This window comes from Hippocampus bargibanti, linkage group LG02 (assembly GCF_051943395.1).
Source record: "Hippocampus bargibanti isolate YZ-2025 linkage group LG02, ASM5194339v1, whole genome shotgun sequence".
Classification (NCBI taxonomy): Eukaryota; Metazoa; Chordata; class Actinopteri; order Syngnathiformes; family Syngnathidae; genus Hippocampus; species Hippocampus bargibanti.
The window spans coordinates 22,658,811-22,676,497 of NC_142735.1; the positions used below are offsets into that span (position 1 = coordinate 22,658,811).

The following is a 17,687-nucleotide window of genomic DNA, read 5'->3' on the forward strand; positions in this document are numbered from 1 at the left end:
CCCACACTCCAAAAACAAAGCATGGCAGGCAGATTGACCATTCCAAATTGTCCCTAGGTGTGAGTGTGAGAGTGACTGTTGTATGTCATTGTGTGCCCTGCGATTGGCTGGCAACCAATTCAGGGTGTCCCCGGCCTCGTGCCCAAAGACAGCTGAGATAGGCTCCAGCAACCCCCGCGACCCTAATGAGGAATAAGCGGTACGGGAGATGAGATGAGATACAAAGAGAATTATTTTCACATTTATACAATTTACATTAAATCAGTTTCTGCGTTGCGAAAGTGCTCCATCTGAACTACACGACGAGCACGCCCCTCTTCTCTAGGGGATGTTGTGCGCATGCGTAGTGAGCAGTGCAGGGAGGAGGAAGCGCGTCGACCGAGTGGAGGGAAGCACTGGCTGGCAGTCCTAATGGCGGAGAATGTACGCTCGCCTTTCGACTACCGGGAGCCACCGACACTCGACAGCGACGGCGACGGAAGCAAACCGCAACCGCCGCGCGGGTGAGTGACCGCTTTCGGGCCTGCTTTTTCGCTTCACCTCCCTCCTATTTACAAGGCTTTGTTAGCATGGCTCAATTTCGACTGTAGTCAGGCGCGCATTCTTAGCCCCCCGCCCCAGACTCCCCACCCCCTTCTCCGACTCATGTGGGATTTTTGTGAGAAAAGCGAATTTTGGATGGTATTTTTGGTCCGTTTGTGAGACGCGGCGCTCACAGATGTCGCGCGCTCCCTGTCTACGGTTACAACGTGGCCCCTCCGGCCGGGTTAGTCGTGATGTTTTGACGCGGTGGGGAAGCTAACTGTTTAGCCGCGGCGTTAGCATGGAGACCCCAATGGGGAACATCAGCTGGACTCAGCCTGGATTCGAGCTGATCTCAGATCTGATCGATTTGTGGCCCAGGCCTAACCCCCTTGATGATAATTATAATCGCAACATTAAAATATAATAATAAACATGCAAATGTGAAAAAAAGCACGTGTACAGTTGGGAAACGTTCGTTTCAGATTAAACTCTTTCATCGTTTAACTCCATTATGAGGTCGCAGGTCATGTTGACCCACGTTGCTATTTTTCTGAAACTCGTTCAGAGATAAGTCTTTTTGATGTTGTTTCACAAGATTAAATCTATAATCAACAAAAATTAGATTAGATTGTTTTTCTTATTGGCTATACAAGACTCCCCCCATTTCAATTTTAAAATAGACCAAAGGAAAAAAATAGCCTGTTGAGATTAAAATGTTAATGGGACTTGAGAGGCAGCAACAAGCTTACAACCTTTTTGCACCATATGTACTCCATGTTTAATGAGCAGAGTCCTGGTAAACAAAAGCTCTTCTACCCAACATCATCAACTCATACGGAATCAAATGCACCAAATATTTTTTGAGGCACAAACACAAAAATAGTCATCTCAATATTACTTCAGAAATAAAAGTGCACCAGTGACTGATCCCACAAGTGGCCAGACCAGACGAGTCGTGAGTGGACATCCCAAGATTTTTTTTTTTACAGTAGAATTCAAAGTCACTTTTATTTTCCTGAAAACTAGGTGTACATTAGTGAGGAAAATAATTTTGGTTTTTCCAGACGTGTTTGTGGGAGGAAGCGCAAGGGGACCCCGGTGAAGGTGTGTGACCGGGCCTACGTGACGGAAGATGAGGAGGAGAGCATGTCTGAGCACAGCTATAGTCCTGGTTAGTACACTCATGCGCACGCACACACACACACACACACACACACACACACACACACACACACACACACACACACAATAAGACGTGATCTATTCAGTCACTCCAGGGTGTCACGATCAATTCTCACAATTCATTTAAAAAAGTGTCTTTACATTTGAAGTCGTCGCAATCTCCCCAAATCTATTTGTGTGAATAGTGCTAAAGGTCAGATGTTGTCTATTCAGGTGAGGGCCAGTATCCAGAGGGCACCGAGGATGGCCTCCCACCACCGGGGAGTCCTTACTACCTAACAGATCCAGCTCAGCTCTGGTAAGGAGGACCCGTTCCCATGGTAACTACGCAGACTCCGCCTCCCTCATATTCGAAGTCTACCAACTACTTAGGGGTTTTGTTTTTGTTTGGCCAGTGTACCGGAGCTGGGCGAAGAAGGGGCGGGCGGCGTCCGTGGACCCGTGCTCTTTCACCCGCCGCCGAATTGCCGCATTCGCGAGGTGCACTGTGGCACTCAGGTGCGACTGGTCGTCATAGCGATCCGAGACATCGCCAAAGGGGAGGAGATCACGGTGGACTACAGCCTTACCGACTGGGGAGAGAATGCCATGGTGAGAAGTAGCTCCTTCCATCATAACATTAAATAAATGTGATCATTTATGTGTAATTCAAGGGTGTCAAAGTTATTTTTTCCTGCGGGCCACATTGTAGTGGCAGTTACCTGTCAGGGGCTGTTATCAATTTGGGGAAGCCATTAGAATGTTTAATCCCCTCCACATTTTACATAACAAATTACAATTATTTATTTTTTGTGTGTATTTTTTGTCGTCGGGATGGGAAAAAACGATGACCTGAAATGTTAACTTATTCACTGCCATTATAAATTCATTCGGGAATTGAAAATATGACGTCGAGCGCCATTCCCGAATTTGTTCAGGCTTTGTTTTTTCATGCTTGGGTGCCGATAAAGCACTGGCCAGGGCATATGGCAATGTTTTTTCTTTTCCGCAATGGGGCAGTCTTCTTTTCCATGTTAGTGCTTTGTTCCAGCTTCAGGTGTTAAAGGACAATATAAACCATTTGGATTGTATAGTATTTTGCACAGCCACCCCCATTTCAAGCTCAGATAAATACAGACCCATATAATTTAGGAATTAATCATAATAATCAATTTCATTTATAAGCGCCTTTCAAAACTGAGTTAACAGAGTTAACTGTTGTTTCTGATGAAAGAAGAGTGTCTAAGGTTTCTAATGCTGTATTGAATGTTTACGTAGTCCTAAAACTCAAGATTATGTGGGTCCTGGAATTCAAGTGACAATGATAAAAACCGTGGCACTGGACTGGGTACATTTTTTCACATATCTGGCAGTGAATGAGTTAATGAATAACTAATTTTCAAATCTACAGTCAAGAATAATGACTATTGTGGTTTCTATGGGACAATTTTAAATTTTGATTTGGACTTTGGCAAGCATCATGGAATTTCCTTTCGCAGGCCGAATAAAATGATGTCGCGGGCCAGATTCTGCCCCTGGGCATTGACTTTGACACCTTTGGTGTAATTTATGGCAGCACAATTTTTAACAGGCATCGCGTGTTTCTAAACTTTGATCATGCTCATATTTTGCGCCTGATGTGTGTGCGCCCACTAAGGACGAAGAGGCTGGCCCCCACCCACTGTCTCTCTCTGTTTCGGATTACCTAACCCCCTCTTGGTCCTTGTCCCCCTCATCCTCGCCCCTCACCCACTCCGAGCCCAGTGACTCGGACCGCGAGGAGGATGAGGAGGAGGAAGAAGAGGATGATGATGAAGAGGAGGAGGAAGAGGAGGAGGAGGAAATGGAGGAGATACGGGGCCGAATGCTTCGCCGCCGCAAGAAGCGCAAGATCCCCGCCGTTGTCAGCACCAAGAAAAAGAGTGCCCCCACCTCTACACGTGGACCGGGGCGCCCCTGCTCGTCTTTCTCAACCCCCCCATCCAGGTCCAACACGCAGCCGGTCGGCGCCATGGCCCCCCCGACCACCAACATCAACAATAACATCAACATAAACATTGGCGGCTCCAGCAGCAACCCGGTGAGCCGCCGCCAGCACTGTCTGTACTGCGGCCGCCACTATCGGTCTTTGGCGCGCCACCTGGAGAAGCATCATGCCAATCAACCCGAGGTCCGTTCGGCCATGGAGCTCGCGCATCTCCGAGCACATTCCAATGGCAACCCCTCGCCCGCCTCCGCAACTCACAGTCATTCCTTTGCGGTCCCGCAGCCTTCAACCGCGGGTCCGGTGCCCTCGCTCTTCGCCAGGGAGAGGGAATCACCAAACACCCGCTCGGGTGCCGTTTCTTTCTCCCTCTCTCTGTCGCCACCGCCTCAAAAGAAAGCGGCGCCTGTCCCGTCCTCGCCGCCGAACACCAGGCGCGCTGCACCTAAGCACAGGGTTAAGAGCCCCTCGCCGCCTCCCTCGTCTCCTCCTAGGAGAGGTCGCAGAATGAAGAGGGAGAAGCTTGAAGAGCAGCAAAAGGTGGAAGTGGAACGGGTTCAAGAGGAACTGGCCCCTCCTCCAACTCCAGAGCCGGACATCGATCCAGAAGAAGATCTCGATCTGTGTGCTGATCCAGACGGTGATGCGCCGGAGGAGAATAACGAAGAAACTACCAGGTTGGATCCTGAATCATTTGAAGTTTGTTCAACTACATTATAGTGTAGGCGATCGGCAATGGTGGGTGTGTCAGTCTGTTATTATTTCAGGTTGGCCCAGACTGGCATTATTATTTTTTTAATCGTAATTATTAAATTAGCGTATTTTCTGGTGTATACGGCGCACTGGAGTATAAGGCGCAACCCCAATGAATGGTGTCTTTTTAAACTTTTTCCATATATAAGGCCTACCGGAGTATAAAACGCACCTTCAATGAATGAAAATTAATTTTCCACATACAGTAAAGTCTCGTTATATCGATATCGGATATATCGATAGTCCCGGTTATATCGATACTATTTCTATCCACGCACGGAGAAAATTACATGCAAACAGGGTCGGATATATCAATAGTCCCGGTTATATCGATATTTTTTCGGACTCCCTTGAATATCGATATAACGAGACTTTACTGTATATAATTTTTTCCAAATATAAAGCACACCACATTATACCTGCGCTATGTAGAGGCTGGGTTTACGCACTACTTCTTCTACAGGGGGAAAATGAGTTGGTGGCTGCTGACTGTCATTGCGAGACCTGTTGTGGCTCAACATTCACATATGAGACGCACCGGCGTATAAGGCCATCTTTTGAAGATAATCAAGGCTTTTGAGTGCGCCTTATACACTGGAAAATATGGTACATTTCATTACCGCTATTTAGGACTGTCAGTAAAAATTATATACAAGGGTAACAGCAGACACTTTTTTTTATTTAGAAACTACTTAACACAAAAAAGCTAATTAGTTTACTTTAGCTGCACCTGCTCCTTCTTTTGCAAATATTTGTATTAGTTTAGTTGTTTATTTTATCTCTGTTTTGAAATCCTTAATGTTCCAGATGCTTCCAGACTTGGCAGCACGTTTTTAACAGATCAAATGAAAATTCAAACAAGTAAATGACACCCTTGTTTGCTATGACATTTGCAATTTTTTTTAAATATTATGCATGGAATTCCATCTCTTCACAAGTTAACTACAAATTTAAATAGTTTTGATTTGCTCTCAACTGTCACTTTTTTAAAGACTGATAAGCATCAAATCTTGATGCTGAACTACATAATTTGATCGACAAAAAGCTTTTATCAAATTGCTAAAGTCAAATGTCGTAACTCTACTTCCCCCTAAAGTAGTGCGTAACCCCAGCCGCTACTGTAGCACCTTAAAATGTGGTGTTCCCTCTATTTGGATTTTTTATATATTCATATATTATCTTTGCAAAACTTTTTTCATTCATTGATGGTGCGCCTTATATATGCAAAAAGGTTGAAAATACATCATTTATTGTTGAGTGCGCCTTATACTCCAGAAAAGAAGGTAATTTGATCAAGCTTTTAGCAAATTGCTGACATCAAATGTCTAATGCATAAGATGAGCAAATAGAATTTAGCATAGTCTGTTTAAACCTTCAAACGGCCACCACTTGACATGCTAGCTGATGAAACCCACAAAAACCTTTGCTCAGAATCTACAATTATCACTTTGGTGAGTGATCGGTAGGTAAAACGTCAATCAGGAGTGATTCTAACAGGTATCGTCCCTATCCCAGGTCACGTCGTCACCACATGTCTCCACTACTGTCTTCGCTATCGTCGCTAGTGACGTACCTGCGGCAGCAGCAGCACACCTCCTTTCTGTCTCTGGGCCGCTCGCGCTCGGCTGAGGCCTGGCGTCAACTGTGCCACGCCAGCCTCTCGCTACTCATTCTCTACAACCGCCACCGCGAGTGCGAGGTGGCCAAGCTCACCATCCAGGACTACCACAAACGCGCAGCTCCTCAGGAGAGCTCCGGGGGCGGCGATGGCGGTGGTGCCACCGAGGCCCTCCTATCGCCGTTTGAGCGTCGGGTCCTCTGTCACCTCCCGAGGGCCAGTGTCATGGGAAAGCGCGGCCGCATCCAGCCGCTCATCCTGCCGCCCAACTGCGAGTCCTGCCTCGATCTGCTCCTTCAAACCAGCGCCGATGTGGGTGTAGATCCCGAGAGCCCTTATGTTTTTTCCCGCCCCTATCACTCCCCCGCGACCCCGCTGCGCGGCACAGACCTCCTGAGGAACTTGGCCCGAACAAGCGGCGTGAAGAACCCCGGCGCTATCACGGGGACGCGGGTGCGCCGACAGGTGGCCATTCTCACGCAGCTCCTGCTCCTGGAGGAAGGTCAGGCTCAAGGGAGCACCACCAAGCGCCTGGAGAACTTCCTGGAAACCGAGTACCACGTCACACAGAACTGCTCATCCATCACCAGGGACGCCGCGCTGATGGGGCAGGTGGGCCGCGTTGTTCTTTATGGCGAGAAGGAGGGTGTGCTCTTTCGCGGGATGAGCTTGCAACACATCTGTCTGGAGTTGGATGGTAAGGTTCCATCTTTTCCATTTTACCTTTAATATAAAAAAACTTCTTTAGATAAAAAAAATTAATTCCTTTTTTTTAGGGTTCGGCATACAAATCAGCTGTTTGAAATTGCTCTTGTCCTCATCTTCACCTTCCGAGAATACCAAACAATTGGATTGGATTAGTCTTGTGGAGAAATTTACATTTCACAGCAGCAAAGTGGTGAAAGTAATGAAAGGAAAGGAAGAAGTCGGGAAACAAAATACATGACGTGCTGTAAATGCTCTCGCGGCGCCATCTTAAAGTCAAAACAACAATAAAAAAATAGCAAATAATGTGACACACTACAAAAGACACAGACAGTCATCCAATCTTAAGCACTTTCTGCACCATCTTTGTTGTATGTAGCAGTTCTAGATCAAAGAGGAGAGGATCAAAGTATCATTTTCACCAGTGGATCAGGGACGTCATGGTGGAATGTGCACGTCTGCTACAGGCGAAATGTTGAAAGCAAACGCAACAAAGCTGTCGCATCCATTGACATAGAGACTGTCTCACATCTCCTGTCCCACGTAAATCCGCTTCAATTCCAAGCCGCGACAGTACCACATACGCATCGGCGCTCCTTTCCTCTCTGCGCAGGCTCCTCAAGCCATGCATCCAGCCAGCCGCACACTGTTCAACATTTAATCTTATCACAAATCTTGCAGCCATTGCGTTGACATGACACCGACAACAACAACAACCACCACCATCTGCTTTAAGTGCCGGATAGGGAAAATGTGCATTGCAACCTCAATGATTGAGAATACACACAGACATGGTGACTACAAGGTATCTTTTGTGCCTGGCAGTGATGTCCAGCAACTCTGTCGACTCCTTCTCGGAAGCTTCGGAGCCGGAAGATGTGAAGGAGGAGGTGCCGCCAAAGGTGGAGGTGGTGGTCAAGAAGAAAGGGCCGGGCAGACCACCCAAGAAGAAGAAAGCGTCCACTCCTTCAGCGGTCAGCCCGTCAGCCGCTAGCGCCCCCAAGAGGAGGTCACTTCCACCCAAATCAGGTAACTTGTCAGTGTCGCGCGGGTTTGAGTATTATATCATGCATTGTGAAATCATGGTTTGGTGTTCTTATTTCTTGAAATTATTCTAGTTTTTGTGTACAATTATTTATTTTTTTATGTTTTTTTTTTATACGGGATGGGAAAAAAACGATGACCTGAGGTGTTAACTCATTCACTGCCATTCACTAATTTATTCGGGAATTGAAAATATAACATAGAGCGCCATTCCCGAATTTGCTCGGGTTTTGTTTTTTCATGCTTGGGTGCCGATAAAGTTCTGTGTCCCAATTCATGGATTTTTTTTTTTCATTTCCACATTGTTTTTATTCCTTTAACTTTTTACTCTTTAGGATTAATGACTTGGTGTATGTCACACTGTCAGTAATTTCCTCCACCCCCTGCAAATATTTTTTTTGTCCCCCACAATCTGACATTTTTTTTTCTTTTCACTGCTTGATACATTTCAGTGTAATTTTATGTGTCAGGTTAATGTACTCTGCATGTTCCTGAACTGTTTTAACTCTGTCAGCTAAAAAGCAAATGTGCGCGGATGGATGGATATTTTCTTAAAACAACTTTTTGTATTCATCCAAGAAATGCGTTTCCATCCCACAGGGAAGCGCGGCGTGCTGAAACGTCCCTGGTCAGAGGCGGAGCGCGTTGCCGTGGAGACTCACCTCAAGCGTAACCTGGCTGATCTGCGCGTACCCGCCAAAGCCGACTGCGAGCGCTGTCTAGAGCTCTGCCCGATGCTCGTCAGCAATCAGCGCGACTGGCGCGCTATCAAGTTCTATGTGCACAACCGCATCCAGCTGCTGAAGAAGCAGGGTCGGCGGGAAAGCGCCGCCTTGGCGGCCGCTGCTGCCGCTGCCACCGCCGCTGCCGTCTGTTGATCTGGGAAAAAGGCGGCGGGGTGAGGTAGGATTCACCAACAAAACCTCTTATTTATGTAAAATAAATGCCCACGCACATACACATCATACTTGGAATATGGAAGGACTTGCTATGAGGGTGAGCGTGGGATTTTGTTCATCATCGCCCTTTTCTTCATTTACCATCACCTTTGATCACACGCAAACGCCAAAAAAAGCCAAAGGAAAAAGAAGTGGCGTTTTACATTGAAGTGTGGAAAGACAATTGCGCGACGTGGACAAACTGCACATTTTTGTAGCATCACGTTGGATGACCAACAAACATGAATGTGTTAAGCTCGTCATTCTGGTCTTTATTAGCAGTGGGTTTCAAAGAAGGACCCCTTAGTGAGACCTCGTGGTCTGCCAGGCTAAGCCTGAGGGTCTGGAAAACTGCAAAATGTTGTATCATTGAAACTAAAAAGTACATACCTACGTATGTGAAATTGTGGCAAAATATAAAACTTGTAACAAAAGGCCTGGTTTTCCCCTCAAGAAGTATGTTCTTTGATATTGTATTTTTTTCCTGAGACACCTTTCTGTAATAATACAAGAAAAATGTACTTTTGCAATTCAATCATTAAAATGTGAAATTATTTGTGAAACTTGGATTTTGGCAATGTTCATATTGCTGATCAATTCAAATTATCCATTAGAACATTTCTCTGCAGCTTACTGGTTGGGAGTCACTGCTTTCAAGGCCCACGCGTTGACGCGTCTTCTCAACTGATATCATTTTATGTATAGTGTGTGTGTGTGTTTATGTATTGTTATTGTTCCTATTATTATTATTATAAAAAGAAAAGTAACTGACACAAGTAAGACATAATGGGGATGGCGGCATACCTCTACAGAGGCTACTGATATCCATCCAACACAAATTGTAATTATTCTACCGTCGCGATCTTAAAGTTTGTTTGGTCTTCTATGTACATACTTTGTTGTACATATTATCTGTATTAAAGTCAATGACTGTTTTCTTAAACTGGATTTTGATGTGAGTTTTTGGGTACAGTTTCACAATATTTCAGAGAGGAAAGTCTGAATTGTTGTGCTTGGCTGTGATTAAATGAATAACCTTTGTGTTTTTTCTCAGTCTACACTGTGTTTATTCATGTGTCAAGCTAGGTCGACATTGATCGAATGTGGTCGGAGATTGCATCTTATCTAACATTTTTAAAAAGTGTCTGTCAATGGGCAATAATCCCAAGTAAATTTAGGTGGGACCGGGGGGAAAATGTTCCCATTTACACTCCTGATAGCTATTAATCGTTTTAAACTGGCAAATAATCAAAAAATGTAGACTAAGACCCATACAAAAAAAGTGAGCCAGATGAACGATTTTTAATTTAACTTAGTATCATGCAAGGGGTGGGGGGTCTACATTCTTGCTTGGTTAAATTTCTCCCTTATTTGCATCCATTCTTCTTTTTACTCCCATTTGATTTTTTTTTAATTGTACACCTTTTAAAATTGTATTACCTTGACACGCCAAGTAACACCATGACATTATGGATTGCACGTGCCCACATCAAGGTGGACTGGTCAATACCGGGAGATGAGCAGATTCGCTTTCAAAATAATTTGACATATGCCTTCGAACATCGAAATACGTGAATATAATTGCACACGTTTATATTTTTCCGTGCGAGATTTAGTAACTTTTTAAGGTTCCAAGCAAAGGCGCCAAACTCCTCAAAAATCTCTGACGTCGAAGAATCACGCTTCTTATTTTGAAGATTCGGCGGACGGATCCGTTTTAGCAGCATTAGCTTGCAGTCGTCAAAGAGTTGCTTCGGGTGACAGAGTCCAGCTGTTCTGGCGTTTGGTCACGCACTGAGGCCAAAGACGTTGCTACTTATCTCGATTTAACACGATCCGAGGGATTTGTCAATGGAACAAACTTACTGACAGGTTGAAAGTTAGCCGCAGTGGCTAACTAACCAGCTTCCTTGCTAGTTAGTTAGCTTCCCGTAGCTTTGCGATTGTGCGAGAGCGTGATTTTTATTTTCTCAAATATATATGAATATAATTCAAAGCCAGGATGTCTCAGTTCGTTGATTCGGACGAAAACACCCCTTTACTCTGGGATGATCCAAGGAGGTGACTGTAATTTTAAGATGTCACGTCGTAGTAATTTGTTTTTAAATTAAACTTTATTTAAACTTCTGCGCAGTGATGACGTTCATGATGACGATTACCAGAACCGATGGAGATCGATCAGAGTCATGTACTTCACAATGTTTCTCAGCAGCGTGGGTGAGAAGTTTATATATTTTTGTTCATATTTTGTGCAGAAGGCTCCCCAGAAAAAGTAAGGAAGACACAGGATTTAAATTGAGTTGTTGATACACCCCTGCTGCGAAATAACGTTTATTATGTATATTAATGATGTGTGCGTGTGAGCGCGCGCGCGTGTGTAGGGGGGTGTAAATGTGTTTATTTATGGCTGGAAAGCGTCATTGAGAATTTTGAAAAGCGCTTATGAATGAAACGTATTATACAATAGATATAATGCATAGACAGTATAATGCTATTTTTTTGCTTACTCTCAACCATTGCTCTTTGTCAATCCTTATAGGTTTCACCATCGTAATAACATCATTGTGGCCGTACTTAGAAAAGTCTGATGACAGCGCTGACGCCACTTTCCTGGGCTGGGTGGTCGCAGCCTACAGTCTTGGCCAAATGGTGGCGTCGCCCCTTTTTGGCCTGTGGTCGAATTACCGCCGACGCAGAGAGCCGCTGGTGTGCTCGATTTTCATCAACTTGTCGGCCAACATCTACTACGCCTACGCTTCCCTGCCGTCGACCGGGGACAAGTACCACATACTGATTTCACGAGTCTTTGTAGGCTTCGGAGCAGGTTGTAATCATTGCTAATTGATTATGTAATATGTACAAGAAACATCCATTTATTTTGGGTGGTTATTGTTTAAATAGGCAAAAATATGTGATACATAAAACATTTGTTGAAATCGCTGTCACATTTAGAATCAGAATCGAATCAGAATCATCTTTATTGCCAATTACGTATGTAGAACACACAAGGAATTTGTCTCCGGTAGAACACGCTGCACGAGTATAATCAAAGAATGGAGAAAAATGAAGGCACCATACAGTTCTATTTGGGTTACTGTTCAGAGAGTTAATTGCTTAGGGGAAGAAGCTGTTTAAATGTCTGCTGGACTTGGTGTGCATTGATCGTAGACATATGGTATAAGCACATTGAAACTTGTTAAAACCTATTTAAAGATATTTGAATGTCCCCAGAAAATATTTGGCAAATTATGCACAATCCAGTACTGTTTTAAAAAAATGCTATGTGCCCCTAGATGGCACTCAAGGTTAAGGTAGGGCGTTTTATGTCTGGGAGTTAGGTTCAGATGTATCATGCTAGATGAGACCTATTCAAGGAGCTTAAGAAGTGTATTCTGTACTCAGTTTAACACTAATTGTGTCTCGACAGGTAATGTTGCTGTGGTGAGATCATACGTTGCTGGAGCCACATCGCTGAAGGAGAGGACGAACGCCATGGCGAACATGAGTGCATGTCAAGCTTTGGGTTTCATCCTTGGACCAGGTGATTGTGGATTTTGTTTTATTTTTAACCTCCACTGAGTCTCGACGAGACACCTAAAAGTTGGGTCATCGTCTTGAAAGCTAGCGATATTGCCACATGGTCTTGATTCTTGTTTGTTGCCAAAGAATTGTTTCAAAAAACCTAGCCCAATGTACAATATGTATGTAATTAAATACGTATTTTTTTGTAATACGAGTGTATGTCTCTCAGCTCTGCAGGCTTGCTTGTCATTCCTCGGAGAAGTGGGTTACACGGTGGAAGTCATCGATCTGAAGCTCAATATGTACACTGCTCCGGCTTTACTAGCCGCTGTCTTTGGCGTCATCAACATCTTGTTGGTCGTCTTGGTCCTCAGGTGAAATCTTTTGAAAGAATCGATGATTAGACAATGACAAGGGTGCCTTTGCTTTCGTAGCTAATGGATGCCCGTTTCACAGGGAGCATCGTGTCGATGACAACGGAAGACGCATTCAAGCCATCAACTACCTCTTGGAAGGCAAGACGGTTACTTTATGAGTGTCTCACATTGGAACACTAACCTGATATGTTGTCGTCCGGACTCTTTCAGATGAGGAGGACGTAATCGAGGACCCGGAGGAAACCATCGACCAAGTGGCGGCCATTACCTCCAACGTCCTCTTCTTCATTGTCATGTTCATTTTTGCAGTTTTCGAAACGTATGTGAGAAGATTGCTGTCATGCAGTGCCGAGCCTTGTAATCAATCCTCCCCTCTCCCCACAAAACAGGATTGCCACACCTTTATCCATGGATATGTTTGCGTGGACGAGGAGAGAGGCTGTTCTCTATAATGGCATAATCATCTGCTGCATCGGCTTTGAATCCATCTTGGTTTTTCTGGCGGTGAAAGTGGCCGCTCAAAGGTAACGCAAGTACAGCGATCTCTCATTTATTGACCCGTTGTAGACAAAATCCACCAACTAGCGATTAAATATGTCGGTACTAAATGAGTCTGCAGTCTGTATGGAAAAAGAATTATTGCCAAATCTTGGATGCAGTGACCTGCACTTGTTTTTATTTTGGAGTGATCGACAAATATAATGCACATCCGACGTAAAAGCTTGGCCAAAACAAACATGCGGATCAGACCTCTAAAGATGGAGGACACTGATATGCTGTGGCGACCCCTTGAAGGGAAAAGCTGAAAGGAAAAGAAGACAAATATAATGCACACACGGTTTCCATTCTCAGAAACACTTCTTACACTGAATGAATATATTTTTTTAAATAACAAAATAGTTTTAAAATGATGCAGAAGAAGCACCGCAGCAGTAAATCCTTATTACGAAAAGTTCTTGTTCGTCTTCAAAAGGAATAGAAACATAATGATGGTCTTCATGGCAACTGGCTTTCACTTCCCACAACAAATACAGTAAAACACACCAGGATTATACCTGTTTACAATGAGACATGGAATTCTGGTTAAGGTTTGCTATTTAAAAGTACCGTATATTCCGGCGTATAAGGCCCACTCAAAAGCCTTGATTTTCGTCTAAAGATGACTCTGCGCCTTATACGCAGGTGTGCCTTATATGTGAAGTAATATAGAGCCACAACAGGCCTCCCAACAACTGTCAGCAGCCACCAACTCCATTTCCCCCTGTAGAAGAAGTCGTGTGTAACCCCAACCTCTACTGTAGCGCATTATAATGTGGTCTGCTTTATAAACCTTTATATACTGTACTGTATTTATATATTATATATGGACAACTTTTTTCATTCTTTGAAGGTGCGCCTTATAGTCCAGTGCACATGTATAAAGTTTGAATATATACCATTCATTGAGGGTGCGCCTTATACACCGGAAAATACGGTAAAATGACTAACTTAAAAGGGCAACCGACGTCACTTTTTTGTTTTTTAACTGACATCAGAAAAACGTTTTATAGCATCTAAAATACCCAAAACACGCAGTATGATATTTTTAGTCAAATGCAAAACACCAATAAAAATGACTTAAAGTGTCCAAAATCTGCAAAATATTGAGCTGCGAATTGGGCATTTTCAGAAAGTCCCGCCCCCAGTTCGTGACGTCACTGCAAGACATCGTGCATTGCTGGAGAATAAAAACAATGGCTTCAGATTCGGATAATATGCTTTCTTGTCACACATCCAGTTATGAATATGATTCAAATAGTTCTGAAGAGGAAAGCATACATGTTTGCAATCGATTAAATAATTTATTCCGTGTCATTTTGAGACAAATGGGCAGGGGGAATCTCTCACCCAAAAAGAGGCAAGAAAATGGCCACCGAGCTGTGAGGAATGAATCAGCCCGTTTCCACAGGCTGATACAGTGATACCTCGGTTCTCGACCATAATTTGTTCCAGGACCCTGTTCGAAAAGCGATTTTTTTTTTTTTTCGAACACCGAAACCATCTCTTTGCTCCTGTCACTTGCGTACTGATAGTAGATTTCGCCTTGCTGTATTCCCTAGCCCGATCAGACACCTCCTTCATATTTTGCGATTATTTCTTTCTTAAATGCAATAGTTGTACGCACTACTTTTCGTTTGTCACTTTTAGCAGCATTTACTTTCTTTGGAGGCATGATTAGGGGCTAAAACTCTGTGTACACCTATATTAAACGCTTGAGCAAAACGCAGCACGTCCGCAAGCGACAACAGTTGGTCACGGAGAGAGCGATACACCCATACGCCGCTCCGCACCCACCCTCGCGAACGCACTCACGCGTCGTATTGGCGTTCGAAGCAAGAATATCGCAAATATTTTGTTCGAACTGTGAGGCGTTCGAGAACCGAGGTACCACTGTGCATTCCTTCCATGGAGCTTGGACTCCCTCCGCTGGCGGCTTTTGGATGTAACACAAGGGTTTAAAAAAAACAGTACAGCAAAATACATTGACGTGATGGAAAGACGCTACAATGCGTCTTTTTTACGGTCAGGAGGCGGTCCTTTTCTCACGTCACGTGAGGACTCGTCACCAACTCAAAAACAAGATTTCCTGAATGTTCAGCGCGAGTCTTAAAACGTAAAATATAGCTATATGTGGTGGAATCTTATTAAAATACGGCCAGTAGAAGTCATTTGAAGCCATTTTACAAATTATGGACACAACTTGTCCGGAGACGTCGGTTGTCCTTTAAGCGTAGTTATTAAGCCCCCCCAACCTGAGAGTAGGGAGACGTCGGTTGTCCTTTAAGCGTAGTTATTAAGCGGACATTTCATTTTAGAGTCGGGGATCGGCCGGTGTTGCTCGCAGGTCTGGCCATCATATTCTGCGGCTTCTTCATTCTGCTACCATGGGGAAACCATTACCCTAAAATCCAATGGGCAGGTAAAAAAGAAATAAAATAAAATATACAGTAAAGTCTCGTTATATCGATATCGGATATATCGATATTCCCGGTTATATCGATACTATTTCTATGCATGCACGGAGAAAATTACATGCAAAAAGGGTCGGATATATCGATAGTCCCGGTTATAGCGATATTTTTTCGGACTCCCTTGAATATCGATATAACGAGACTTTACTGTACTAACAGGGATTCAGGTCTGAATGAAACCTTGTTTTTCCACCCTCCATAGATCTTCAAAACAACTCATTGATCAGTCAGATATCATCCAACAGTTCGTTTGAGTCTACGGGTTGCCCATATGATCAGACTTGGTGTCAGTACACACCCGCCATCTACTTGGCTCAGTACATCACCTCAGATTTCCTCATCGGAGTCGGCTATCCGGCTTGCAATGTCATGTCCTACACCCTGTATTCCAAAATCCTTGGACCAAAACCTCAGGTAAAAGAGCTAACAGAGCTTCAGCTTTTGTTAAAGCGCTATATAAATCAATATGTATTGTATTGTGAAGAGAGTTAGCTTAGCTAAACTCGTACTGTACTTTTTGTTTCTCTTGTCTATGATGCCATTTTGATGTTTTGAATTTGTTCAATTTCCAGGGAGTGTACATGGGCTGGCTGACAGCATCTGGAAGTGGTGCCCGGACTCTGGGCCCCGTGTTTGTTTCCCACGTGTACACCCTACTCGGTCCTCGTTGGGCCTTCACTATCATCTGCATCATGGTGGTGGCGGCCATTGTCCTCCTCAGCTTTGTCTACCACAGACTCATTGCTTATTCCGTGCGTCACGGAAGGACAATAGAATAAGCAGACACTTTGCACACTGAACCCACCAAAGGACCAAAAAAATAAAGCGTTTGAAAGGGAACATGGCATCGAAATTGGCCTCCAGTTTAAAATTGAGTTACTACATCTTTGTTACTGATACACTCGTACATATTTTTGATCAATTGCTTCGTAAGGTGTGTGAACTGCATGATAATGAATGTTGTCATGTCACAGTCGCATGCACTGGTTTAAAAATGTGACTTAATAATGTGAATATATACAGTATACTGCGTATGCTTTACAACTTTGAAGCTATTGTTATATTTCCCATATAAAAGCTGATTTTAATACATTGTCAGGAAGCTATGAATTTTCTAAAAGATGGACGTGGACCTAAACGAAAGATTTCTATTTTTTTCGATAAACATACAAAATGCAAGATTGTATTTTTGTACGTTTTTGCGTATATTGACAAAAATATTATTTCCCTGATTTGTACATTTAATAAAATCGATTTGTACAGTATTTTTTGTGATTGGGAAACATTTATAATTACCATAAACCGTACAACAAATCACTTTTCCTGAGTCCTGCACCCTTACACTGCGCATGCGTAGACAAAATACAATAAAACAAAATGAATTAATAAATTACATGTCACCCAAGGAACCACATTGTGAATAAAATCATGTTTTTTGAGTTACAAAAAAATCCAGAATAATATACATATTTTATTGGACTGAATGATTCATAAAAGAAACATGTTTGGGTTGATTGATAAATGGTAACTGGAAAAACTGGAACTTCTGGAACACTGTACTTCTATCAATGCCGCCCCTTAAAAAAAACCCCACTGTGAGATATTCCGATACTGTTCATTGTCAAACGGTGCATGTTGCTGCGGACAATGCCATATTCCCCAAAGTGGGTGTGGCTCGCCACCTTTTCCCTCCTGCCTGACGAAAATGAAACTTCACTACATGACATGAGAAAATGAACTGTTAATACTGTTTCTTCTTTTTTGTTAAGTGTTGTAATTTTGCTCTTCGTAACACAGCAAAACGAAATAATGCAAGTAGGAAGGTGTCACGTAATGCTTGTTTGATTTAAATCCATCTGATTTTTGTAATAATATCGCAGCTTTAATCTAGCCGAGTTGATATCTTAATGGCCGTGAAAATGCTTACAATATTGGAGAACTATTTTGATGGAATTTTACTGTAAGAATAAGAAAACTGTTGGAAACGATTTGTTCAGAGTACTTACCATTTATGACTATTGGAATCATGCTGCGGTTTTTACAATATTT

General features: G+C 43.4%; 2 protein-coding genes across 4 annotated transcripts; both read left to right on the forward strand.

Moving 5' to 3' along the window:
* The first annotated feature begins 324 nt into the window (after positions 1-324).
* LOC148902058 (uncharacterized) lies at positions 325-9,776 on the forward strand. Of its 3 annotated transcripts, XM_088990259.1 has the most exons (9): positions 325-503; positions 1,590-1,696; positions 1,921-2,005; positions 2,103-2,298; positions 3,344-3,856; positions 3,956-4,347; positions 5,939-6,738; positions 7,572-7,775; positions 8,391-9,776. In XM_088990259.1, exons 1-9 carry the CDS (start codon positions 340-342, stop codon positions 8,666-8,668), a joined length of 2,739 nt encoding a protein of 912 aa, XP_088846385.1. In that variant the 5' UTR covers positions 325-339; the 3' UTR covers positions 8,669-9,776. The 3 variants fall into 3 exon arrangements, with proteins under 3 accessions (XP_088846385.1, XP_088846384.1, XP_088846386.1); XM_088990258.1 differs by having other exon boundaries at positions 3,344-4,347; XM_088990260.1 differs by lacking the exon at positions 325-503 and having other exon boundaries at positions 1,664-1,696; positions 1,921-2,027; positions 3,344-4,347.
* Positions 9,777-10,443: 667 nt separating this feature from the next.
* Positions 10,444-17,506, forward strand: mfsd8 (major facilitator superfamily domain containing 8). The gene is made up of 11 exons (XM_088990261.1): positions 10,444-10,789; positions 10,863-10,945; positions 11,268-11,552; positions 12,156-12,269; positions 12,480-12,624; positions 12,707-12,765; positions 12,838-12,946; positions 13,017-13,151; positions 15,483-15,586; positions 15,841-16,052; positions 16,211-17,506. The coding sequence occupies exons 1-11, from the start codon at positions 10,731-10,733 to the stop codon at positions 16,415-16,417; spliced, it is 1,512 nt and encodes a 503-aa protein (XP_088846387.1). The 5' UTR covers positions 10,444-10,730; the 3' UTR covers positions 16,418-17,506.
* Positions 17,507-17,687: the final 181 nt, after the last annotated feature.

Excerpts from the sequence above, each read along its gene's own strand:
- LOC148902058 (XM_088990258.1), top strand. The coding sequence starts at position 340 with ATGCGTAGTGAGCAGTGCAGGGAGGAGGAAGCGCGTCGACCGAGTGGA. Across the intron at positions 2,006-2,102 it reads ACAGATCCAGCTCAGCTCTG|TGTACCGGAGCTGGGCGAAG; the intron begins GTAAGGAGGACC and ends TTGTTTGGCCAG. Across the intron at positions 6,739-7,571 it reads CATCTGTCTGGAGTTGGATG|TGATGTCCAGCAACTCTGTC; the intron begins GTAAGGTTCCAT and ends TGTGCCTGGCAG.
- mfsd8 (XM_088990261.1), top strand. The coding sequence starts at position 10,731 with ATGTCTCAGTTCGTTGATTCGGACGAAAACACCCCTTTACTCTGGGAT. Across the intron at positions 12,766-12,837 it reads CATCAACTACCTCTTGGAAG|ATGAGGAGGACGTAATCGAG; the intron begins GCAAGACGGTTA and ends GGACTCTTTCAG. Across the intron at positions 15,587-15,840 it reads CCCTAAAATCCAATGGGCAG|ATCTTCAAAACAACTCATTG; the intron begins GTAAAAAAGAAA and ends CACCCTCCATAG.